The 25,952-nt window shown below is 37.0% G+C and overlaps 1 protein-coding gene across 5 annotated transcripts in view; it reads left to right on the top strand.

The window, feature by feature from the left end:
* The window catches only part of NCOA1 (nuclear receptor coactivator 1), a 183,833-nt gene that overhangs the window by 131,610 nt on the left and 26,271 nt on the right, over positions 1–25,952 (top strand). For all 5 annotated transcript variants that reach the window (XM_008700370.2, XM_008700371.2, XM_008700373.2 and 2 more), the window contains 4 exons: positions 2,582–2,762; positions 14,062–14,179; positions 15,430–15,598; positions 16,857–17,171. In XM_008700370.2, coding sequence (XP_008698592.2) covers positions 2,582–2,762; positions 14,062–14,179; positions 15,430–15,598; positions 16,857–17,171 — 783 coding nt within the window. The remainder of the gene's footprint in view (positions 1–2,581; positions 2,763–14,061; positions 14,180–15,429; positions 15,599–16,856; positions 17,172–25,952) is intronic.

A 25,952-nucleotide genomic window follows, 5' to 3' on the forward strand; every position in this document is an offset into this window, starting at 1 on the left:
CCGCCAAACCCCACCTGTTGAATCCAACTCTGTGAAAATAGGACCCAGAAATCTGTATTTTTAAGAAGCTCCCCAGAGAACTCCGATGTATAGCTAAATTTGGGAAGTTCTGATGTAAATGAAATGGGAGAAAAGTGTGAGGAGGTAGGCAAGACTGCCTAGTCTGGCTTTCTTTGCTATGTAGTTTCCCTTGAAGCATTTTCTAAGGCTGTTTTTCTTCTCATCTGATTCTAAGCACCTTCAGTCTTTATCAGAATAGGGACTTTGAGTATTCTAGGACTTTGAGTATTCTGAAACAGAAGTAAACATAAATAAACCTTTGCATAAATTGTTACAGATTAGGAATCTCTATGTTTAGGCTGAGGTGGAGGGGTGGAGTGAAATTAACAAGCACTTCATTTATTGAATAATTGCTGTGGACCCTGTGAAGGAATTTAAGAAAAACAGAAAATATAGTCTCTCCCCCCCTAGGAGCTTACTAATTATTTAGAAAGAATATAGACAAGTGTAAGATAGCTGGAAATGTATTTACAAAGCAGCTTATCAGTGAGACTTTCCATTGTGAAACAGGATTCACACTTAGTGTGCATAGGTCCTTCATTTATTGAGCTAGCTTTATGTTCTACCCTCATCTCACAGAAATATCTCTCTTCCCTCAGGCCTACTGCATTCTAGGCACATGGAAGTCCTTGCCATTCCTGGGATAAGCCATGTCTCTTCTAAGCATCTTCTGCCTTGCTCTCCTTTCTATGTCTGCTGAACTTCTCCTCATCCTTCACAAACCAGTTCAGACATCATCTCTGTAAAGCCTTCCCCACTAGCCCTCATTAGACATTTCTTTCCTTTCTGCATTCATAAAGCTCCATATTGTCTCTATTTACTATTTGTAATAACACTATTTTGGTTATTTCTATATGTGTGTGCGCTTTGAAGATAAGGCTATCTCTCATGTTTCTTGGTACAAGTAAACTAATACTGTGTTTTTAAGCTGAAAAAACACTTTAAATATTAACTACTTGAAAACTCTCACTCTAAAATTAACTTAAAGTGACAGCTATATAAAATAATGCCATTGTGTGCAATCCTGGTACATCTGTTTTGGTTTACATGTGCATACATTTGTGCTAAGTTTATACATACGAGTGGAATTGCAGGATCATAAGATATGTGTATGTTCATCTTTAATTGATAACACCAGTTTTCTAGTGTGTACAAAGAATTCCCTCTAGTTGTTCCGTGTTGTTGCTAATACTTGGTATTGTCAGCCTTTCAAATTTTAGCCATTCTGGGGTCTGTGTAGTGGTACATAGTAGTTTCAGTTTGCATTTCCCTAGTAAATGTCTATGGTCATTTGAATATCTTCTTTTGTGAACTGCCTATTCAAGTGTCTCGCCCATTTTCCCAATATGTTGTCTTTTTCTTATTGACTTGTAAGAATTTTTTACATATTTTGGATGAGTCCTTTATTGGTTATTTACTTGCAGACATCTTCTCTATGCTTTGCCTTGCTTTTTCTTTTTTTTTAATGGTACTTTTGATGAAGTGAAGTTCCTCATTGTACTGTAGTCCAATTTGTCAGTTTTTTCCTTTATGACCTTTTTGCACATGTATAACAAAAGATCTGTTCAAAAATGTTCATAATAGCTTTATTTGTATTAGCCCCAAACTGGAAACACCCCCAAATCCATCACAGTAGAATGGATAAATATATTGTTGTATGTTCATACGGTGGGTTGCTATTCCACAGTGAAAACAAATTAACTACTGCTTGTGACAAGGTCCTGAACTTCAGAAATGTAATGTTAAGTGAAAGGAGTCAGACATTTAAAAAATATAGATAGATAGATAGATAGATAGATAGATAGATATAGATATAGATATCTCATTCTATTTAGACAGTCTAGAAACATAAATTTTAGTTGAATTAAATAGTGAAACCCAAACAGATAGAGATTTTATGTTGATCTCAAAGTAATCATAGTAGAATAATATTGTGAAATAAAGGCCAGTTTTCTCCTATGCATAACCTTAGACAGATGTAGGGATACCGTGTCTAGTCTAGAAGATATGTTTCTTATTTTATTAAATCCTCAAGTGGGACGTGACCTTCCTGGGATCTTTGAAGCTGGTATACTATTTATTAAAAAGTTTCCCAAACTTTTTTAAATTATAAAGTTACATCAGTGTAAGTTTATTTTTCATTCCATCATAAAGTAAGTCATTTCACAAGGTTTTTAGAAATATGATAAAAAATCATCCATGATCAGTGTAACACAATATTCTTGACACTTCTAACCAGTCCAATCTTTTTCCAATGCTTAAATTTTATGCCAAAATATAGTAGGCAAATATTATGTCTATATTATCTTATATCCTCCAGTATATTAATATCGTAAGCATCCAAACTGTTTTCCAGTAGCTCACATAATTTCAGTGAGGCCTCAATCTTTAATTATTTCTTCTTTCTTCATTTTCTCATAGTCACACTTAACTCATAGAGTGTAAAGGAACAACTTGTTTTCTGCATTGATTCAGGTAAAGTATAGAATATATTTCCTCTAACTTTGGTTTCCGTTCTTAGTTTACAGCTGACCTTGACCAGTTTGATCAGTTACTACCCACGCTGGAGAAGGCAGCCCAGTTGCCAGGCTTATGCGAGCCAGAGAGGATGGATGGTGCGGTCACCAATGTAACCATCAAATCGGAGACCCTGCCAGCTTCACTTCAATCCACCACTGCCAGACCCACTTCCAGGATGAATAGTATGTGTTGGGAGAAAAACCTCATTTTAAATGTCTAATGATAATTTGGATTAGTGCTTTGTTTCTTAACATTCCTGCACAGACCATTAATTTGTTGAGAGTGAACTATTTTTGCATGATGCCACTGTAAATAATGTACAGTTACTTTTATACATATGAACTTCACTCATCATATGTATCTTAAATTATAGTATAATATCTGTCTTTCTGTAATTAATGTTAAAGTGAATAGTTGATGTTAGGGAGAGCAATTTTGTGTTCTTACCCAAAACATTCCATAGCAGTACTTCAAAAATATAGTATTGGTCAGATTATATTACCCAAATTGTCTTCCTTGAATGCTAGTCCTATGAATTGGAAAAAAGGGATTTTGTGCTAAAATCCACTGGGTAAATGCTACATAGCACATATACCAGTCTCCTATTTAAATTCCACAGTGTATATTAAAAGTTTTAAGAAGTCCTGTGTTAAAGATACCAGTTTAGATTTCTGTAACCCAGCATTTACCATACTTTCTTGATTATGGAATTCTTTTCTCAAGTCATGTTATCCCATGGAGCACCATTTAGGAGACAACTGTGTTGAAATGGGTCACTGCTGCTCTAGCCTAAAGAGACAGTTCGATAGTATAATACTTCATGAAGACTGGACTGTCAAGTTTTTTTCATATGTCACATTTTAAAGTTGAAAATAACAGTGGTGGTAATTCCATTGTGTAACCTTGAAACCAAGGGAAACTAAGCAACTCACTTTCAAAATTTGCCCATGTTTCCGATCTTAGTCTTGTCCCTCTTTCTGACAGGATCAGATGTGGGACTCATTTATTTCAGTCTTACTGCAGCTTTTAGCTGTCATGACACAATTCCTGCAAGTTTGCCAAGATTTCCAGGAAGCTGGGAAAAAAGGTCTTGAGTCATTTCTGACATTTTTGGAAGCAGTCTTTCAGCTGACCAGAGCACTAGGTATGAGCAGGAGCCCAGGTTCAAGTCTCACATTCAAGTCTCACATTTATTAACAGTGTTACTTTGGGCACATGAATTCCCTGAGCTTTATTCTCTTTATCTGCAAAAGGAGAATTAGATGAAATGACTCCAAAATTCTCTTCTAATTGGAACTGAGAGGCTCCAGACTTTGGGATAGCAGGACACAGTTGGGGAAACAAGGTGAAAGGCTAAAAGGCAATGAAATGAAGTCAGAATATCGAGTGGTTTGACCCTGGATCCCCATGCAGTATGGGAGCCTGGGGGATTTATCTCAGGGGAACCGAATGGCCAGAAAGAAGATGTCTGAATATGAGTGTGTAAGGGGAGCTCCCTAAAGTGCTAAGGTCACCCTGCCATCTAATCATCCAACAGAAGGCTCCCAGAAGACACAAGCCTCACACTCAGCTCTCACAGTCGGTGTTTTAGAACACTGAACAGACACAGAGATCACCAGGACTTTGAGCAAAGTCTGCAACTTAAAAGAGAGTAAAAGAAACAAAAAGAGGATGCAGTAAAGCTATATAACAAGTGCATGGACTAAAAAGAAAAACAAAACCTGAAATTTTTGAAAAGATATTTTATCCATATGGGAAGAAAAAAGGGGACAAAGAATAAGAAAATAATCTTTGGAAATTAGATATCCAACATTTTAAAATTTCAAGAGAAATGGTAGAAGACAAGACTGAGAAAAACTTTCAGAAAGAACAAAAAGACCCCCCCCAAAAAAAAAAAGTAGAAAGTTGGGAAGAAAAACGTTAAGATTGACCTAGGAGGGCCAATAATGATGGATAAGAATCAATCAAACAATGAGAAGGGGAAAAAGGGAAGAGAAGATATTTTCAAACAAACAAACAAACAAACAAAAAATCAAGAATGTTCTAGAACCAAAGGACATAATTCTTCATATCTCAGTGGCTCAACAAGTATCCAACACATACATACAAAAAAGACCTGTACCAAAACTTATCATCATGTAATTCTGGAATACACCAGAGAGAAAGATTCTAAAAGCTTTCAGAGAAAAGATATGAATTGCATGCAGTGAGTCCTAATTACCCAAACCTGGAAGCTATCAAGCCATGAAAAGACATGGAAAAACTTTAAGTGCATATTGCTGAGTGAAAGAAGCCAATCTGAAAAGCCTGCGTACTGTATGATTCCAACTAGGAAGCATTCTGGAAAAGGCAAAACTATGGGGACAATAAAGAGATAAGTGATTGACAGGGATTCATTGTTAGTGGTTGTCAGAGGGAGGGATAAATGGGTGGAGTATGGGGCATTTTTAGAGCAGTGAAATTGTTCTGTATGATACTGTAATGGTGGATACATGTTGTTACACATTTGTCAAAATCTATAGAACATACAACACAAAGAGTGAACCCTGTAGACTATACATTTTAGTTAATGAATATGTATCAATATTAACTCATCAGTTCTAACAAATGTAGTACGTTAATGCAAAATGTTAATATTAGAAGAAACAGCCCAATCTGAAAAAATAGGCAAAGGATTTGAAAAGACACTTCATAAATGAAGATTGAAAATAGCCAATAAGCACATGAAAACATGGTCAATATCTTTAATGATCAAGGAAATGGGTATTAAAACTATAATGTAGTTCTACTACACATCCACTGAAATACCCCAGATTTTCAAAACTGACAGTACCAAATGGTGATGTCAAAGATGTGGAGCACCTTGAACTTTGGCATTGCTTTTGGATATATAAAATGGTAAAATTGTTCAGCAGTTTCTCATGAAGTCAAGCATACATTACCATGTGACCCAGCAATCCAACTCATAGGTATTTAACAAAGAGAAATGAAAGCATGTGCTCATCAAAAAGACTTGACCACAAATGTTCCTACAACTTTATTCATGATAGCCTCAAACTGGAAATAGTCTAAATGTCCATCAACAAAGAAATGGTACATTTATAAAATGAAATACTGCTCAGCAGTGAAAAGGAAGAAACTAGTGGTACCTGGCATGAATTATTCTCAAAAACATGCTGAGTGAGAAGAGTCTGGATCGTTGGTTACCAGTGTGGGGTTGAGGTAGAGAAGATCGACAGCCTGAAGGAACTTTTAGACATGACAAAAATATTCTATTTACTTTATTGAGATGGAAGGTTATGGGTTTATATCTTTGTCAAAATTTATTAAACTGTACATTTAAAATGGGTGCATGTTATTATATATAAATTAGACCTCAATCAAATGTACTTCAGAAATATCTGAGGTTAGTAATTTCTAACCTATAATTAGCCATCCAAATTTCCAGTAGTTGTAAAGTGGAAAAAAGACATTTTCAGATCTAAAACAGCTCAAATATTTGCATGGTATAGTCATTTTTCTAGTGAAGGTCCTTAGAGATGTACTCAACAAGACAGGGAGGAAACCAAAAGAGAGAAAGATACAAGGTCCATGGGAAACAGAGGATCTGAAAGGAAATCCGGGAATGATAGCTGATCAATTAGATTAAGGAACAACCAATACAGACTGGAATCTGAATCTTCTGGAAAGGAGGCTTCTAGGGGAGAAATGAGATTGATCTCTTTGAGTTTATAGAGAAGGTTACTGATAGATTTACGTCAACAATGTTGAAGCATCTGAAAGATTCCCCTAGAAAAGCAAGGCAGATGAAAAAACAAGACAGTCGCTAACTCCAGGAAAAAGAAAGCATGGTACAAGAAAGGAGATTTGAACATAGTGCACAATGTAATTTTGTAATGAGTAATATTTGCATAATCATAAGAATCTAAGTATTAACTTTTTATTTTATAAAAAAACTGTGATCTGTTAGGGAAAAGAGGTAGTAGGAAAGGTAGGTGTGGGAAAATTAAGACATTATCTATCACAATGGAAGGTCAGTAATCTCAAATTGAGCCATCAAGGAATAGCAGCATATGCCTATTTAGACATAAATAGGCATATGCCAAAGAAGACAGCTACACAAGTTGAGAATGGCTGCCTCCATTAAAAGGGAAATAACCAAAGGATTAAAAGGGGTAAAGCTTAAAGTTGCTTTTATTTGTAATGGTCCTTTTGGTCTTGACTCTAAAAATTATGTGCATGTATTAATTTGATTAAAAAGTTAATACAAAAAAGAAAGGATTTTCTAGCTCTGCAGGCCTGTGAAAACAGAGTATTTTTCCTTCATAGTCTGTCCTGAGGCAAATAGCTCTTGCTTCTCTCTTGAGATTTCCTCCCCTGAATATAGCTCCATGTATAAAAGTATATAAATAGGCCAGAGTCTGTTAAACCTTGTGCTATAGTGTTGGAAAAGGCCAAAAGCATAGAAGGGGAAGATCCTGAGGTAAAGGAGGGTGAGGAGGATAGATGCAGACAGCCAGTCTACAATGTGGAATTCCATATAGACGGGAAAGAAAGTAAGATTTCAGGGGCATAAGGCTCAGGAAACAAGTTGGGCAGAATAAAGGAAAAGAGTAAAGGATTGGTGAAGGAAAAAGAAGTTGGGACAAAAATATGATAACGTATCCAGTAAAGAAGAGAATAACCTCTAATTCTCTGCCTCCTCTAGTCTCTATGCTCGCCACTGCTACCTTTTACTAGAACCAGAGTCCATCACTGAGTGGCTGATTTCATGTCTTGACCTGTGCCCATCTGGGAAAATCAAACATCTTTCCTTAGTCTTGAGTCTTAAGCTGAACTGTGTCAAGTACAAATGCCTAGAGTAGGACAGAGTTTAGTCACCGTCGTATAGTCACCACCTGAGGTACACCAGTCAGAGCTTCTGGGTCTCTCTGCCATGGCACTCATCTTTTCTCTTACCTTTTCTTTTCCTTGCCCTTTTGCACTGTATTTTGAGAAAATCTCTGGGCCACATTTTCCAGATCAAAACTGAATCTTCAATCATATCCATTCTGCCTTCCAGTTCCATCTATTGAGTTCTTTTAATTGCAGCTTTTGTGTGTTTATTTTATTTTTAATTTTTTTATAATATTTTTTATTATGTTATGTTAGTCACCATACAGTATCCTTAGTTTTTGTTGTAATGTTCCATGATTCATTATTTGTGTATAACACCCAGTGCTCCATGCAATATGTGCCCTCCTGAATACCCATCACCGGCCCAGCCCAATCCCCCACCCCCCTCCCCTCTGAAGCCCTCGGTTTGTTTCCCAGAGTCCACAGTCTCTCATGGTTCATTCCCCCTTCTGTTTACCCCCCCTTCATTCTTCCCTTCCTTCTCCCCTCTGATCTTCCCATTTCTTATGTTCCATAAATGAGTGAAACCATGTGATAATTGTCTTTGTCTGCTTGACTTATTTCACTTAGCATAATCTCCTCCAGGACAGGACTGGAGGAGATTATGCTATCGTGTGTTTAATTTCTAGAAATTATGTTTCTTCTCACAAGAATCCATTACGTTCTGTGGGTATGAGAAACCTTGTGATCTGTGTGATGATACATTTATTATACTTGCTCTAGGCCTTGTCCATTTTCTGTAAGAATCTATTTTTCTCTGAAGTTATTTTCTTTGTTAAATTTGCTCTCTTTCCTGCCATTGACTTTTCTTGCATGTCTAGTGCATTTACACTGTCTGTCCATGTACACTGACCAAGGCTGAGAATGAACAATCTTGGTAGCTAGAGTGTGTCTTTAGCGAAAGTGAGAAACCCTCTTGCTCTGGCAGCGAATGGAGGTTCTGATTATAGAAGCCCTGTTTCTATGTTGCTGTTGTGAGAGAGTGGGGCTTGGTGATGGGGAAATCCTCGTGGCAGCCCAAGCACCCACTCTGGGAGATTCCCTGGGCAGAACTCCCACCTCAAGTCATGCTCTTACCTCTTTAATCCCAGGGGCAGATGCCAGAGTCGTCTGCATGTGGGGCGGAGCTTGCTGCAGCTGTTCAGTGGCCCGGTTGCCTGTGGCCTGTTTCTGTACCCGCTCCAGTGACCTCTGAGCTTGGAGTTGTTCTGGGCTTCTTTTCGGAAAACTCCCCTTCTTGGAGAATCTTCTCTTTGTCTTGTTGTTTTTTAGTTTCGTTGAAGTCTTACCATTGGTTTGTTCCCTCTGTTTTGTCTTTCAGAAACTCGTCATCGTTTGAGTCAGCTGCCATAATACTTCTTTTGCCTTTCCTTCAGCTGGAGATTTATTTTTTCCCTTTTTATTTCTTTTGTTATTTCAGAGATAATTTTGGAGGGAAAATAACATAGAAGGGATAAATCTGCCACATTGAACCGGCACATTTCCTTAGGTCTATTTACATATGAGAAAATGAAGGACCAGAGAATGAAAAGGAAAAAAAAAATACAAAAACTTGCCTGAAGTTTTCCACTTAGTACATGCAGAATCGGGATTTAAATCTCAGTCCGCCTGGTTTCAAAACATCCTGTTGATATGCACACCACACATCCATGCAGTGTGACCAAGTGATTTAAATAATTTTGTTAGAAATGTGCTACCAGAGCACATCAAGAGACAATTTAGGAGGGTATTATTGATCAAACTATGTACAGTGTGCCTCTTTGGCAGTACCCTCAAAACCTCTGCTATGTCCTTTTTTTTTTTTTAAGATTTTTTATTTATTTATTCGACAGAGACAGCCAGCGAGAGAGGGAACACAAGCAGGGGGAGTGGGAGAGGAAGAAGCAGGCTCCCAGTGGAGCAGGGAGCCCAGTGCGGGACTCAATCCCAGGACCCTAGGATCCTGACCTGAGCTGAAGGCAGACGGTTGATGACTGAGCCACCCAGGCGCCCCAAGATTGTACCTCTTAATCCCCTTCACCTATTTGGTCCATCCCCCACTCCCCTCTCTGCTTGCAACCATCAGTTTGTCATCTATATCTATGGTGGTGGTGGTGGTGGTTGTTGTATTAAGATTTTATTTATTTATTTGACAGAGCCAGCCAATAAGAGAGGGAACGCAAGCGGGGGAGTGGGAGAGGAAGAAGCAGGCTCCCAGTGGAGCAGGGAGCCCGATGCGGGACTCGATCCCAGGACCCTGGGATCACGCCCTGAGCTGAAGGCAGACACTTAATGACTGAGCCACCCAGGCGCCCCTCTGCTATGTCCTTTTGACTGTCTTCAAATCCCTGTCCTCTGAGGGTGGATTTGACTTCTGATATTTTTCTAGAGTTATTTGGGGCCAAATTTGTTGATCCAAAAAGAATAATACTTCTTTTTTTAAATCCAAACCAAAATTAGATCTAACTATAAGGAGATATATTTTCTTGAGGGACTTGTATACTAGTTTAGATAGATCTAGAAGAATTCCAAAAATATTTGAACTTTGAGAATTTCATTGGAAAAAGCGAGTGATCTTGTGGATGATTTTATGTTTGGTGAACATACACATTCTGAGATGATTAATTTTTAAATCTCATTAATTTCTAGTACATTAAAATAATAGTATAACTCTAAAAATAATGAGGTTCACATAAAGCATTTTCAGTACTTAAAAAATCTATTTTAATTTCCCCCTTTTTAGTGTGTTATGTCTCTTGGTAGATATCTTTTGCTATTATAGAGCTATAATGAATAATCTTACGTAGAGATCATTTAGCACATGTGAGAGTATATCTGACATAGAATTTCTAAATAGAATTGCTTGGTCAAAGGATGGATAGATTTTGCCAAATGGCCCTTCTTAGACATTTTGTCAGTTTACACTCTAACGAATAATGTTCTTTCTACACATCCTTTCTAAGACATTGAATTATATGCTTTCACATCTTTGTCAATCTGATGGTTTGGTTTTTTTAAGTATCCCAGTATAGTTTTAATCTGTGAGGTGGGTTTTTTTTGTAAATTAGTTGGATCATTTTTCAGGGATTGCCATGTGACCTGTTCACTTTCTCTATCCATTTACCTATTGGGTTTTTCCATTTTCATCTTATGATTTGTAGGATATATTTTTTTTACATTCAATAAATTAATCCTTTGTCTACATCATATTTAGAAAAATAAAACATTGTAACTGCTGTGCATTGTTACAGTAGCCAAATGTAACACAAAACTGAACCAGAAACCTCTTTACCAACGCCTGAAGAAAGTAGCTGAACCTCAGAATCACTAGATAGTGAACTGTTAGAGGAGTAGAATGTGCAAAAGCCACTCTAATGGTTAGAGAATGCTTTCTACTTGTGTGTAGAAATTGTTAAATTTTTTATTACTGTAACTTTTTTGTGGCTAATGGAGATAATAATTTTCCTTTTAACCAGATTTTTAAAAGATTTATCTATTTATTTTAGAGAGACAGCAAGCACAGGGGAGGGGCAGAGGAGAGGGAGAGAGAAACTCAAGCAGACTCTGTGCTGAATGCAGAGCCCAGCAGGGGGCTCGATCCCACAACCCTGAGATCATGCATGACCTGAGCCGAAATTAAGAATCAGATGCTCAACCAACTGCGCCACCCAGGTGCCCCTAAGCAGATTTTAAATGGAGAAAATATGATGTTGAGATCTTTGCAAAGATGATAAGAAAGGTTAATAGCTCAGTTAGGGATCCCTAAGGGCTTGTTTTCTACCCACTTCAGCTGCCCTTCTCCAACACAGGGGCTGGGGATACATCAATGCTTCCCTTTACAAGTTATTGTGTCTGTCTTGGGTTACATATATACATACTTACTCATGTTTGAGAAAGGGCACAAACATGACCAAAAATAGTAGGTTTATTCCCCAGACTAAGAGAAGATAACATGTATTTCTTAAAACATTCCAGGAAATCCTTGATTTTTTTGTAGAAATAAATTTCTAAAGGAAATCCTAAGAGGTTGTTGATGACTTTTAGAATAAAAACTTACTTCTTTTAAGTATAAAGCCTATCCAAACAAAAGTTTTACTTGAATCAAAGTTTGATTTGTTTGGGGTTTTTTTTCCCTAGTCCTCAAACTTCACACATAAATCTTATTTCATTTTGAGAAATTTTATCCAACTTATTTTCTTAAGATTTTCCCCATCAAGACTAGTAAAACAAGGTACTGTTATGTCCTGTTACCGAGTCAAATAAACTCTCTTATATTCCAGTATTGATAGTAGACAGCCTTGTAAATTTTCTTTGACTCTTAAATAGAATTAATTTTGTCTAGGTTAGATTTCTGAAATAGAATAAGATTGAGGAATTAATGTATGGAGTAGAGCAATGGGACAGCTTTAGATGATCTTTGACCAACTTTCTGATTTAAATAAAGGTAGAAATTAAGTGATTACTTTCCCATCACTATTTGTGATTGGTGTTGTTTGGTGGGTTTTTTTGCTCTGTTTTTCAGAATTCTACAGAGTTTGATTTTTCTATCATTTGTCACGAGAGAGAAGACAAGTTTAATTGAAAGCTATAATTATTTGCATTTAGAAATGAATGTGTTTACTTGGACTCCTATACTTGATTCATACTAAATGTTGAGTATATTTCACATAAAAGTGAACCTAACATGTTTTCTATAGTTATAATGATCATTATCTAGCATTAAACACATTTTTTCAGGCATTCTTAAATCTACTTATTCTCCATTCATTAGAATGAGAAATTCTACTTAATTATGTTTTCTATTAAAACTCCAAGGTGGGGCGCCTGGGTGGCTCAGTCAGTTAAATGTCTGACTCTTGGTTTCAGCTCAGGTCATGATCTCAGTGTCATGAGATCAAGCCCTACGTCAGGCTCTGTGGTGGGTATGGAGCCTGCTTAAGATTCTCTCTCTCCCTTTCCTTCTCTGCCCCCTATGCTCGCTTGCACTCTCTCTCTAAAAAAAAAAAAAAAAAAAATAGAATAAATAAAATAACTCCAAGGCATTTTTAGTTGTTTTTTAAAAAATCACATTAGTTTGCTAGGACTGCCATAATAAAATACCACAGACTGGGTGGCTTAAACAACAGAAATTAATTTTCTCATAGTTCTGAAAGCTAGAAGTCCAAGGTGAAGGGGGTTGGCAGGCTTGGTTTCTTCTGAGGCCTCTCACGGGCTTGTGGATGGCCGCCTCCTTGCTGTGGTGTCATGGTCATCCCTCTATCTGTGTTGTCTGTGTCCTAATCCCCTGTTCTTTTAAGAACGCCAGTCCTGTTGAGTTAGAGCTCACCCTTAATGGCCCTATTTTAACCTAATCACATCTCCAAAGACCCCACCTCCAAATACAGTTGTCACATTCTGATTACTAGGAGTTAGAGCTTCAACGTATAAATTTTGGGGGGATACAGTTCAGCTCATCACAATAATTAATTAATATATGTCCATTTCAGAATTTACAGATAACCATTGGAAGCATTAAAAAAAAAAAGTCAAAAAAAGAAAAGTCATCCTTAATCTCAGAACCTAAAATCGACCAAAGATATATACACCCTTTGGAATTTTTTCCTATTCATATACATGAAATAATTTATAAAACTAGAATCATTCGGAACATAATGTGTTGGTTTATGGGTTTTTTTTTTTTTTCATTTAATGGCACACAGTAAATATCTATACCATGGTTCCTTAATCAGTCCCTAAATTTCTGGAATTTAGGTTATTTACAATTTTTCCTAGTCTAAAGAGTACAGAAATAATGCAGGTTTTCCCAAAAATGCCTAAACAAAAACCTCCTAAAATGCATATACAATTTTCTTCCATTATAAAATATAACTAAACCTCTCTCTTCATTTGTCATCATCATAAGCATCGGTTGTTACACTGTTATTATATAGCCCTGTTCTCAGTTAACAGCTGCAGGGCTTTGTCCATTTTCAGAATGATGCCAGACTGCCATGCTATTTAGTTTCTGTTCCTGCCTGTTATGGAACCTATTTTATCTTGTGTTTGCCACTCTTGTGTCAAGGTAGCACTGTCCCTACCTATAGCGGATTCTGATGTCCTAACAGACTGAGAAAGCAGTTAACCAAAATTGTTATAATTATCTTTAAAAGAAATCATTTCTGGGGGCACCTGGCTGGCTCAGTCAATGGAACATGCAACTCTTGATCTCGGGGTTGTGAGTTGGAGCCCCACATTGGGTATAGAGATTACTTAAAAATAAGATCTAAAACATCAAAATAAAAAAGAAAGAAAAATAAAAAAGAAAGAAAAGAAATAATTTCTGGCAAAGTTCTGAGTGATTCTCCTTATGGTAACATCAACTTATGTGCGAACTTTTTTTTACATCAGATTGTCTTTGGTTCAGAGAACTTTTTCTTAGTTTCTCACTGGTAATTATGTGGCCACATTCTAGAAGGTTTAAGTTTCTGAATAAGGGACCTTTGTATCCTTGAAATAATATTTTATAGGGGAAATATCATTCTTCTATACAACATATTGCTTCTGAAAAATACTGTTGTTTTATCTTCCTTTGTGATACTGACTTCTTACCTTTTCTTCTATAATCAGGGTTACCGGAGCTGGAATTGGAAGCAATTGATAACCAGTTTGGACAGCCAGGAACAGGTGATCAGATTCCATGGGCAAATAATACAGTGACTGCTGTAAATCAGAATAAGCCAGAAGAGTGAGTAATACATTTCCTATTTTATAAAATATCAGATACCAACTTCAACAACAAAGAACTGTTTTCCCAAACTGGATTCCAGCCTACCTTGGTATTTTGTGAGATAGTAGTAGAAGTGAATGTTTAACGAGAAAAGGGGGATAGAGGAAGATACCACGTTAAACAGATTTATTTACTGTGTGACTGCAAAGCTAGTATGTATTGTAATTACCAAAAGATTGATGTAGTATGCAGCAGTTGTTTTCTTTTTCATCTCTTGCTTTGCTTTGATTGATTACTCTAAAATTTCTGAGACCTGTAGATGAATTGAGCTCAGTATATCAATTATTATAAAAGCTCTTGAGCTTTTAGTTGTATAATTATTTTGTCCAGTGTTTCTCTTTGGAGCAAGATGGTATAAGAAGGGAAAGTACTTTTTACATCTACTCAGTGTCCCATCTTGATTAGAATTTAATTTCTTAATTGACATAAGTAGCTCCATTCCAAAACATTAGAGTACATCTCATGCATAGCAACCAAAGGATGACTAGACAGTGTCGAGTGTGGCTTAGAGCTTTAACTATGAACTGTATTCCCACTTACCTTCCCCAAAGAAGATTCCTTATAATTACATTTGTATTATTAATATTATTTTCTATATATTTCTGAGTTTTATGTATCAGTTGGCATCAGTTGGGTTAGACTGTGTATTTCCTTCATGTAATCAATAGTGTTTTTTGTTGTTTAACACTGAGCATGTTTCATTTTCCTAGTTTGATTTCTTTTGTAAATGGTAATCATGTTATCAGTACGATTTGATCATCTTTGAAAGTTAAGTATAAATAGAATAAATCTTACTATAGGCTAGATGATTTTTTTCCTTAAGATTTTGATTGATTTTTATTTTTGACTTTCATCAAGAATTCTTTTCCCTTTCTTAACTCTGGTTAATTTTTCAAGCTATTTCTATAAGCTAAGAGAAAGAATATGGAAGCAAATTTCAGTGATTGACAAAACAGTGAGAATATATTCAAGCTACATACAGAACATTTGTAAATTTCGGTACATAAGTATAGAACATTTCATTGCGTGAGAATTGGTTGAAAAACCATCTCAACAGAATTTTCTAGAACAAGATTTGCATATATGTGTGTGTTGTGTATATATATATATATATACACAACACACACATATATATGTATGTGTGTCATTGAGATTGAATACTTATTTGCTGTATCAGTCTTAAACTCTTTTATCTTTTGATTCTATAGCCAGTGTATTAGTTCACAATTAGATGAGCTTCTCTGTCCACCAACAACAGTAGAAGGAAGAAATGATGAGAAGGCTCTTCTTGAACAGCTAGTGTCCTTCCTCAGCGGCAAAGATGAAACTGAGCTAGCTGAACTAGATAGAGCTCTGGGAATTGACAAACTCGTCCAGGTATTTATTAAAATTGGCGTTATTTAAATGAACAATCCTGAGAAGCTAGAAAATTATTTTTAAGCAAGATTTTTCAATATTGTTCTCACTGTGTTTAAGTGGTTTTATAACTTACTCTTGTGAAAGTTATCAAGTGAGTTTTTTAAACAAAAAAAGTCATAATAATTAGAAATAGTTAGAATTAGAAAGTCTTAGTCTTTCACTATGAACCAGAATCTTAGAGGCTCCCCCTAGAATAGAATCCAGGTTTATATCATCATTCTTATTCTAGGACTTAATTTATCCTTCATTCATGCTAGCTATCAACCTGTATATTCCATGATACTCCAACTTTGAGGTATTTTTCACACTGTCAGGTTGAAAAATCAAATGACCGACATTTTTTTAAGTAGTAGAATATATCAGAATGCATAGCCCACGAAAAGGGGAAGTTATGTTTCATAAAACTTTCAGTTGTGTACACATGTGTATAGGTGTGCACATGCCTCCGCGTGCGCGCGCACGCACACACACACACACACACACACCAGGTCACAGTTTAAGTTAGATTTTTTACAATGAATAATAGTTATCAATATTAAAAGCTGTAGCTATGGCATTCTGTTAGGCCAACTATGAATTTTTTTCCGAATAAGAGGAAAGCATGAATTCTGTATTCGAGATAGAAAAATGCTTCACTTATCCCTCCTTTAATAGTCTGCTTCTCATGGCAAACTACCAAATGTAACATTTGTTGACTCTTCGGCTTTGCGATGTGGTTCTTTTTTTTCTTTTTTTTAAAGATTTTATTTATTTATTCGACAGAGAGAGAGACAGCCAACGAGAGAGGGAACACAAGCAGGGGGAGTGGGAGAGGAAGAAGCAGGCTCACAGCGGAGGAGCCTGATGTGGGGCTCAATCCCATAACGCTGGGATCACGCCCTGAGCCAAAGGCAGACGCCCAACCACTGTGCCACCCAGGCGCCCCTGCGATGTGGTTCTTTTCAAACCTTTTAGCTTCATTCCATTGATTTTAGCCTGTGTTTTAACTCTTTTCTGATATTTTTAAATATTCAGTTAATTTGTTACTCCATTTCAGAAGTAACTTTCATAAGTGATTCCTTCAGGTAGCAAGGTCTTAGCTTCATGAATTCAGCATAATATTTTATAATAATACTTTCTAGAGATAACATGTTCTCAGATCCAAGATTATCTAAAAAAGCATGTCATTTATTGGCAGTAATTTATTTGTAAAATGTTCTGGCTTATTTTCCAACAGGGAGGTGGATTAGATGTCTTATCAGAGAGATTTCCACCACAACAAGCAACACCACCTTTGATGATGGAAGAAAGACCCAACCTTTATTCCCAGCCTTATTCTTCTCCTTCACCTACTGCCAATCTTTCTAGCCCTTTCCAAGGCATGGTCAGGCAAAAACCTTCACTGGGGACTCTGCCTGTCCAAGTGACACCTCCCCGAGGCGCTTTTTCGCCTGGCATGGGCATGCAGCCCCGGCAGACTCTGAACAGACCTCCAGCCGCGCCCAACCAGCTGCGGCTTCAGCTTCAGCAGCGCTTGCAGGGGCAACAGCAGGTGAGTCGTCCTGGTTAGCAGGTGGCGCTGGTAAAGGCCTGTGCTGACTCGCGCCATACTAACACAGCCCGGTGGCTAGAATAAAGGGTCAGTTGGAAGTGTTCCCACAACCTTTATGAAAAATTCAAAAAACCATCCTTGGTTTGCTAGGATAAGATACAGGAGACTTTCATTCAGTTAAAGACAGCTGGCTCGTAACAAAGTACTCTGAGACTCACAACTTAAAAGCAATTTAATTTTGGTTTTTGAGATTAAAAATACTTAGGATGAACATCATATTAGTATTAAATTAATAAGGAGAAATATGTAGCTTAACTTATAAAGTAGAGCATCAAGAGATACTGTTATTTTTTATTTTATTTATTTGAGAGAGAAAGAGATAGCGAGAAAGAGCATGAGCAGGGAGGAGAGGGAGAAGCAGGCCCCCCACTGAGCAGGGAGCCTGACATGGTGCTCAATCCCAGGACCCCAGGATCATGACCCGAGCCAAAGGTAGACACTTAACTGACTGAGCTACCCAGGTGCTCCAAGAGATACTGTTATGATTGCTGGAACAGAAAATGAAATTTATGTTGTTTGAAGTTGGAGCGATTGGAGCTTAGTGGTGTTATTGTATTAGGAGAATGGAGGAAAGGATAGTTTGGGGATCCTGGGGAGTTGGGTGAGTTAAATCTTCCCTCTTATGACATGTAATGAGTGGGTATAATGGCATAAATATTTAAGATTGTATAAGCAGCAAATACAGAGATAAGCATCAAGAACCAAAAAAACAAATGGTTAAAAGTATTGTCTCTGGGGAGCACCCGGGTGGCTCAGTCAGTTAAGCATCTGACTCTTAATCTCAACCCAGGTCTTGATCTCAGGCTCATGAGTTCAAACCCCGTGTTGGGCTCCACACTGGGCATGGAGCCTACTTAAAAAAAAAAAAAAAGTATTGTCTCTGGCAGGCAGGACCAGGGCTATAGATTGTTGTTTCTTCTTATTAATCTTTTTGTATTTTTTTAAACCATCTGTGTATATTGCTTTGGATTTTCTTTATTTAAAGCAATTTCCTAGAGTGTTACAAATTCAGAAAAGAAGGAACTAAATTATATTAGAAAGGCAATATTATATAATGTTATAAGAGCTCTAGTTTCGAGTCCTAGTTCTAACCTTAATTAGGTAGTTTGACAGTCAAACTATTTACCCTTGTAAAGCCTCTGATTTCTGATTATATCCATAAAAGAAATGTAATAAATAGTTCCTCTGTCTCATAGGTGGTATGTGGACTGAGTGAGATGGTACATATAAAGATCTTAGCACAGTGCCAGGTGTGCAGTAACACAATAAATACTACCTATTATTATGAAATTATATTCAATAAATAATGTAAAATGAGTTTCCATTCCACTTAAAAAGAAGGTGATGAAAGGGAGAGAGAAAAGAAGAGATGAGATAGAAAAAAATTATTAATGGTAGAATAGCAAAGAAAGGAATAATTTCGAAAATGTTGGGGTGGAATAAAGAACTCAGAAAGGGGGGCACCTGGGTGGCTCAGTCATTAAGCGTCTGCCTTCGGCTCAGGGCGTGATCCCGGCGTTCCGGGATCGAGCCCCGCATCGGGCTCCTCCGCTAGGAGCCTGCCTCTTCCTCTCCCACTCCTCCTGCTTGTGTTCCCTCTCTCGCTGGCTGTCTCTCTCTCCTTCAATGAATAAAATCTTAAAAAAAAAAAAAAAAAAAGAACTCAGAAAGGAATTAGGGGAAGAGAGGAAAGGAAAGAGAAACAAAGAAAAGAAATAGTAATATGTTCTGAGTATTAGTTGAAGGTAAACTACTTCTTGTTATAACTTGTCATTCATTATTCAATAGAGAGCACAAGAATAAGAAATGTTTATAGTTCACAAAATTAGTGTTCACAAAACATATTTAGGGAGATATACTAGGTACCATGAGGAATACAAAGAGTAAAAAATACAGGCAACTTTTAGAACTTACAGTCAGCTTGGGGCATTCCAAACATACACACCTGGAAAGCGAAATAACAGTGCAAGTAGTAAGTAATTAAGGGCTATCCCGAAAAGTAGAGGAAAACCTAGGTGTGCTGATTTTCTCATTTTACAGGATAGAGTCAGTAAATACTGACTAAAGTTAAAGGCTTATCGAGCAATGCTGGATCAACAGTCTAGGTCAGGTTTGTGAATGTGTGAAATAATCACTCACACATAGTTTAGAAAAAACATTGCTTTTTTTTTTTTTAAGATTTTTTTTATTTATTTGACAGAGATAGAGACAGCCAGCGAGAGAGGGAACACAGCAGGGGAGTGGGAGAGGAAGAAGCAGGCTCCCAGTGGAGGAGCCCGATGCGGGGCTCTGTCCCGGGACTCCGGGATCACGCCCTGAGCCAAAGACAGACTCTTAATGACTGATCCACCCAGGCGCCCCAAAAAACATTGCTTTTATTTTGATTTGCTCCTGAAGCAGCTGATAAGCAGAGTAGCAATGCAAAGGGTACACATGTAATAAGGATGCAGACAGGTGTATGTGGCTCCCTGTAGCCTGTAAATATTATGGCAGCATGTCCAAAGTTTGGTGACCTTGGTAGCCCAACAGAGTGAAATATCCATCAAGTTAGAGAAATACAAAATTTGGTGCACACTAACACAAAATTTTAAGCCCCCAGATATGTCAGTACACAAAACAGTTTACACTGCACGTAAGCCAGTACTCTGCTACCTAACGAGCCTCAGCAGCCAGACCTGCTGTTCGGCTTCTGGACCATAAATTCTTCTAACAGCGGGCCCTCAGTCCGCAGTGGCTCTTACTCTGCAAATGCTTGGAGTCTTCTGTGTCTGTCCACTTAAGGGCCCTCTGTGAAAAGGTCTGGCCAAGGCTTATGTCTGTCAGTATTTCAGTTAAGATGCTTTCAGCAACAAGAGAAGAAAAAAAAGACCCATTCAAAGTAGTAAAACCATTTTAAAAAAGCATTTTGACTCAGATAATGAGATAATACAAAAGAGAGAGGTCAAGGTGTGGTTACCTCAGAGGCTCCAGAATGTTATCAGGGACTTAGGTTCTTTCTATCTTTTTACTCTATAATCATTGGCAGCTAGAAAAATGGCTCCCAGGGTTACAAATATTACATGTAAACAAAACTAACAGGAAAAAGATGACTCTTTCCTACCCATCTTTTTTCAAAAGCCAAGAAATCTTTTCCAGGTTCTTCTCCTTCTCTACTCCCTACCACTCCAAAAAAAAAAAAGGACCAAAAAAAATTTTTTTTTAAATTTCACACATCTGACTAACCAGAACAGAGTCCTATGTACACCCTTACCCAACTGCGGGCAAGGATTGGCTTAGGGTATGTAGGTTGCCCCTTGAGACGTGTGATTTGGGATAATCAGCTGAACAAAAACCCTATGCTGTCATTGAGGAAAAAGGGAAGGGTAAATGGCTGTGGGCTGGCAATAAAGTACCTGATAAAAATCAAGAAATTGAGGTTTAAATATATAAAGTTATACAGGTAAGTTCATAGTTGGATCAAATTGGTGAGCTGAGGTAGAACATCTGCCCTTTCTACGGGTTGTATATTTTAAGTGAATAAGTTTATATTAGTGCAGGAAAAAAAAAGAATATCATTGGCACACTAAAAATTAAGTGATTTTGAAATACAAAAAGCAAACATGACAAAGAAACAAAATAATCTTATGCAAACAATGCAACTGCTTATATAGAAAATCCAAGAGAATCTGTAAGGAACTTAGAATCAGTAGAGGAGTTCAGCAGTGTTTCTAGGGGGGAAAAACAAAATTTAATAGCAATCCTTTTCAAGCAACAACCAATTAGAAAATATAATTTCAAAATATGTTCATAATTTGTAAGACTTAGAAAATTATAAATTGTAATTGAAAGTCAAAAAAAGATCCAAGTAAAGATATTAGTGAATGGAAAGACTATCATAAAGATGGCAGTTGTTCTGAAATTAATTAAATTCAGTAGAATTCCAATCAAAATCTCAACATGAAATCTAACAAATAAATGCTAACTTTTAGAAGCATGGATACCATCTTAAAGAATCGTGAAGATGAGCTTGCCCTGTCAGATACCAAGATTTAAAATCAAGCTTCAGAAATTAAAACAATGTGGAACTGGCATAGGCATAGGTAGTTCTACCAGTTGGAACATAATAGAGAACCCGGAGACACACCCAGATGTATAGAAAGATTTAATGACGGACAGAGGTGGCAATCAGTGGAGAAAGGATGGCCTGTATAATAAATGCTAGTACATTGGACTGTCCTTGAGAGGAAAAAATGAAATTAGATTCCTTATCTCATACCATACACAAAAATAAATTCTAGATATTTTAATGATCTAAATGTGACTATGAGAAGATTTATGTGGCCCTTAAAAGGCATAAGGGAAAAGGTTGATGTTTGCATTAAAATTTAAAACTTATAAAAGACAACATAAACAAGGTTAAAAGACAAGCCATAGACTCAGGGAAAATATTTGCAACCCTGTATAACTGACAAAAGATTAGTATCCAGAATACATCAGATTCATAGCATGGTGTTCATAATATACTTACCTTGCTAGATTGATATCATCTGTGTCTTGTTGGTCATATCCTCTCATTCCTCCTTCCCTCTTGCCAAACACAGGAGATATAAAGCATCTCATAGGCCGGAATTTAGGACAGTGCCTGATGATTTGAAAAAAGAAAGGTACAAACTCAGATCTACATCATAGTTTCTTTTTAATGGATTTTAAGATCAGTTTAAAAGCACATTTCTTGACCATAAGTATATCTTATTGACTGGAATGTGGTACACAAGGAGTAAAAAGATTCTAAGATTTTAAATTTATTTATACAGTTATGAATAATCCCCAGTTGGGGGGGGGGGAAACACTCTAGGAAACTAGTAGAGATTCATTGGTTGAAACTTTTAAAGAACAGCAAAAATGAAGGAGGGAGCTGGTGATTAAGAAGAAATACAAAGTTGTAATGAAGCCTTTAGGTGTAATGTCTGCTCACATGTCAAATAAGCAAAGACTCAAGAAATAAATACATGATACAAATAAAGAATTCCTAAAGTTCTATTTTGAGAAAAGGACAACAGCAAAAATGGGTAGTACTGCTGCTTGTAGAAAGTTATGTAAGATTGGCTCATAAAAGGTGTAATTATTCTGTTCTAGTTTTGTATTCTTCTTCAGCCAGGGTCTTCATACTCTCAAGAAAATACTATGAAAAGGGAGTAACATTTGAGACACATAAAGAAATGTGATATATTAGCCATCTTAAAACAAGTCGAGTTCACATGTGTTATGTGTTAGAGTAACGGAGAAATGTATGGACCTGGTAAAAGAACCACTATTGACTATATATNNNTCTAGAATTCTGGCAATGAAAACTGCCTGATAGAAGAATAGCTTCTTTAAAAGAAACCCCTTGTTGGGGCTCCTGGGTGGCTCGGTTGGTTTTGGCTCAGGTCATGGGATCAGGCCCCACGTGGGGCTCTGCACTCAGCATGAAGTCTGCTTCAGATTCTCTCACCCTCTCCCTCTGCGCACATGGGCTCGCTCTATCTAATAAATAAATAAAATCTTAAAAAATAAATAAAAGAATTCCTTGTCAAGAATTTACATGGTGGCTAAATCAGGGTTTTCAGTCTTCGCACTATTGACATTTTGGGACAAATAATTTTAGTTATAGGGGGCTTTCCTGTTCATTTAAGAATGTTTAACGGCATCCCTGACCTACACCCATTAGATGCCAGTAGCAACCTTTCCCCAAGCTGTACAGCCAAAAGTGTCTTCAGACATTGTTAAATTTCTCTTGTGGGGCAGAATCATCCCTGGTTGAGAACCTCTAGGCTAGATAATCATCTTAGGTTTCCTATGGAAGGACTTCTTGATAAGGCATTGAAAAAAAAATCCATTCAGACAGAATGTCAGGCAGCCTGACCTCTGAGGGTGTGTGTGTATGTGCTTTATATGTGTAGGCTGGATTTGTACTGTTCCATTGGCCAGAAGCCCCACATTTCTTTTTATAATACAAACCTCTTGACCTGGCCTTCATAGACTTTTGAATTTATGTCCCCAGCTCTGAGGACTCCAGACCTCTCTCCTCCCACCGACCAAAAGTCAAGATTTCCAAGGCATTAAAGGATATGGTGATCCTTTTGGGAAGACTTCCTAAGAAGAATAGAACTTGGCCTGCTTGCTAGATAATGAGTAGCATTTTAGTAATCAGAGAGAAGAGGCAGGTCAGAGTGAGACAGCTGTATACAGCATTAGTCAGGTTGTACACAGAGAGAGGGGAGGAGGAAATGGAAAGAATTATTTCAAGGGCAGAAATAGATAAATTTTTCTTTAACAAAGTAATTTAGAATAATTTCTTCTACTTCTAAAAATAACCTATTTATTTTCTCAGATTGCGATTTATTTCCTAAAGTTATTTTCTCATTTTTACTACTTCTCAAGCATCTTTCCTCCATCCCCACCCAGTTCATTCTCACATTATCTCACAATTCAAAGAATATATAAAGCTGTAAGTTTGGAAACCCAACTCCCACTCCCCTGGCAATGTTACTTCTCCTCATCGCTAAGATTAATGTATTTTCCCCTATCCTCATTGCCTTGTCTTCTGTTTCTAGACTTGCTGTACTTTCTGTTTTAAGTTAACTCTACCATCCTTCTTGCCACCTGGCATTCTCATCTTTCAAGGTCCCATTGAGCGCACTCATGCTCTTGGTCCCTGCCTTCCTGCTCTAGGCTAAGTGCCTCGTAGATATCTCTGGATATGCAAGTATAGATAGCACTTGTAGGTGGTGCCCTTTTGTGTTGGCTTCTGCCACTCAATAGAGAAGTCCGGAGGACAGAGATATGCTCACCTCTGTAGCCTTCAACTCTGTGTATTATCTTGCATACACTTAATTTTTTTATAAATCTTTGTAAAATTAATGGTTTATTTAAACTTATGTCTGTGGTCTATAGAATCTAAGAATTACGTAGATCTTTGTACTTGAGTCCTTTGGACTTTTATCTTTTTTTTTTGAAGATTTTATTTATTTGAGAGAGAGAGCGTGAGCATGAGCAGGGGGAGGGGCAGAGAGAGAGAGGAAGAAGCAGGCTCTCCGCTGGGCAGGGAGCCTCAACAGGGGGCTCGATCCCAGGACCCTGGGATCAGGACCTGAGCTGAAGGCAGACCCTTAACCAGCTGAGCCACCCAGCTGCTTCAAGAGTCCCTTTGACTTTTAAAACCATAATTTTTATATCTTTATTTTTTAAGCAATTCTGAATGTTTTATCCTATTCCACAAATACCTGAAAGTTTTAGTTTTTTACATTTATATTAAAATGAGCTTTTCCCCAAAAAAACAGTTTGTTTTCTGATCTAATTTCTGATCTAAAATTAATGAAACCAGAATTAAGAATTGAGCTGTTGGGAGATGGGAAATTTAATCACTGTTATAGCAGTTTGGATTCTCTTATAAAACTTTCATGGTCTTTCTAGTTCGCATCTCATATATTAAAATATTTTAATGTATTAAAATATAAAATATATTAAAATATATGGATGTGTTAGTATATTTGTCGTTTATGTTATAAAGTACCATATAAACACAATAGTATTGATATTGTTATTATTTCTCGAACAGTTTATTCACATCAAATGACTGAGCAAGAAATTCTTTACGTTATAGATTGTTTACCAGGAAATATCACTTCCCAGGATGCTTGTTTTCCTAATGAGGTTAAGGCATGCCTATGACCTGGAATCCTAAGCCTGATATAGACAGCATCTTCCAAACTAGTGTTCCATACAAAATTATTCTAGGAGATAAATGTTAATGGCTATATGTCAGGGAAAAAAAGGTTTGTGAAAACAAATTGCATGGTATATCCCCTTCTTGAAGATCCACAGTGTGCTTTGGCCAATTAAAGGCTCATAGAATTACTGCAGTAAAGAAATCTGTTTCACCTTGTGTAACCCATCATTTCCAATACTTAATACAGCACAGCATGCTATTTTCCTGGCACATCTATTAATATCCTGCAGAACAGTGTTCTTTAGAACACCAATTTGGGAAATGCTGGTCTAAAGTAATTACTTCTTCTAGTTAAATAAATAGTCTATTTTCTCAAACCATTTGTTTCTTACATAATTCTCCCCAGCAAATGAAATCACGTTGGATTTCCCCAAATATGTACCCATCCGACAGCCTCTAAGTGAGAAATACCTCAACTTTTCCATTAATCTTTCAGACCTTTGTAGAATGTGCCCTATTATATACCTAATTTTATACTCACAGTAGTTTAAGATGTAGGGCTGATGGTTCTTTTCTTTCCATTATTGTACGTATCTGAAATAACTAAACATTAGCATGATTTTAAAAGTATGCTATATGGGGGTGCCTGGGTGGCTCAGTCGATTAAGCATCCAACTCTTGATCACAGCTCAGGTCTTAATCTCAGGGTCGTGGGTTGAAGCCCCACAGCTCATGATGGGTGTGGAGCCTACTTAAAAAAATAAAAAACGAAAGTACGATATATGTATGTATATGTGTATATACCTGTGTGCATATATATATGCACATGAGTATGGATTCTGCTTTTAAATGCTCTGCCCTATTTGATGTTCTGTAGGCAGGAAATATTTGATAAATGTTAGGAATTGCCAGCCGTTTGACAGATAAACATGGGAAAAAATCTTACTAAACCTGTAATACTAAAACTTGTTAGTAACCAATAAAAAGTTTGTGTCACTCTATAAGGGCCAAAGTATATGTTTGTATATAGA

This window comes from Ursus maritimus, unplaced genomic scaffold, assembly GCF_017311325.1.
Source record: "Ursus maritimus isolate PB19 unplaced genomic scaffold, ASM1731132v1 scaffold_6, whole genome shotgun sequence".
Classification (NCBI taxonomy): Eukaryota; Metazoa; Chordata; class Mammalia; order Carnivora; family Ursidae; genus Ursus; species Ursus maritimus.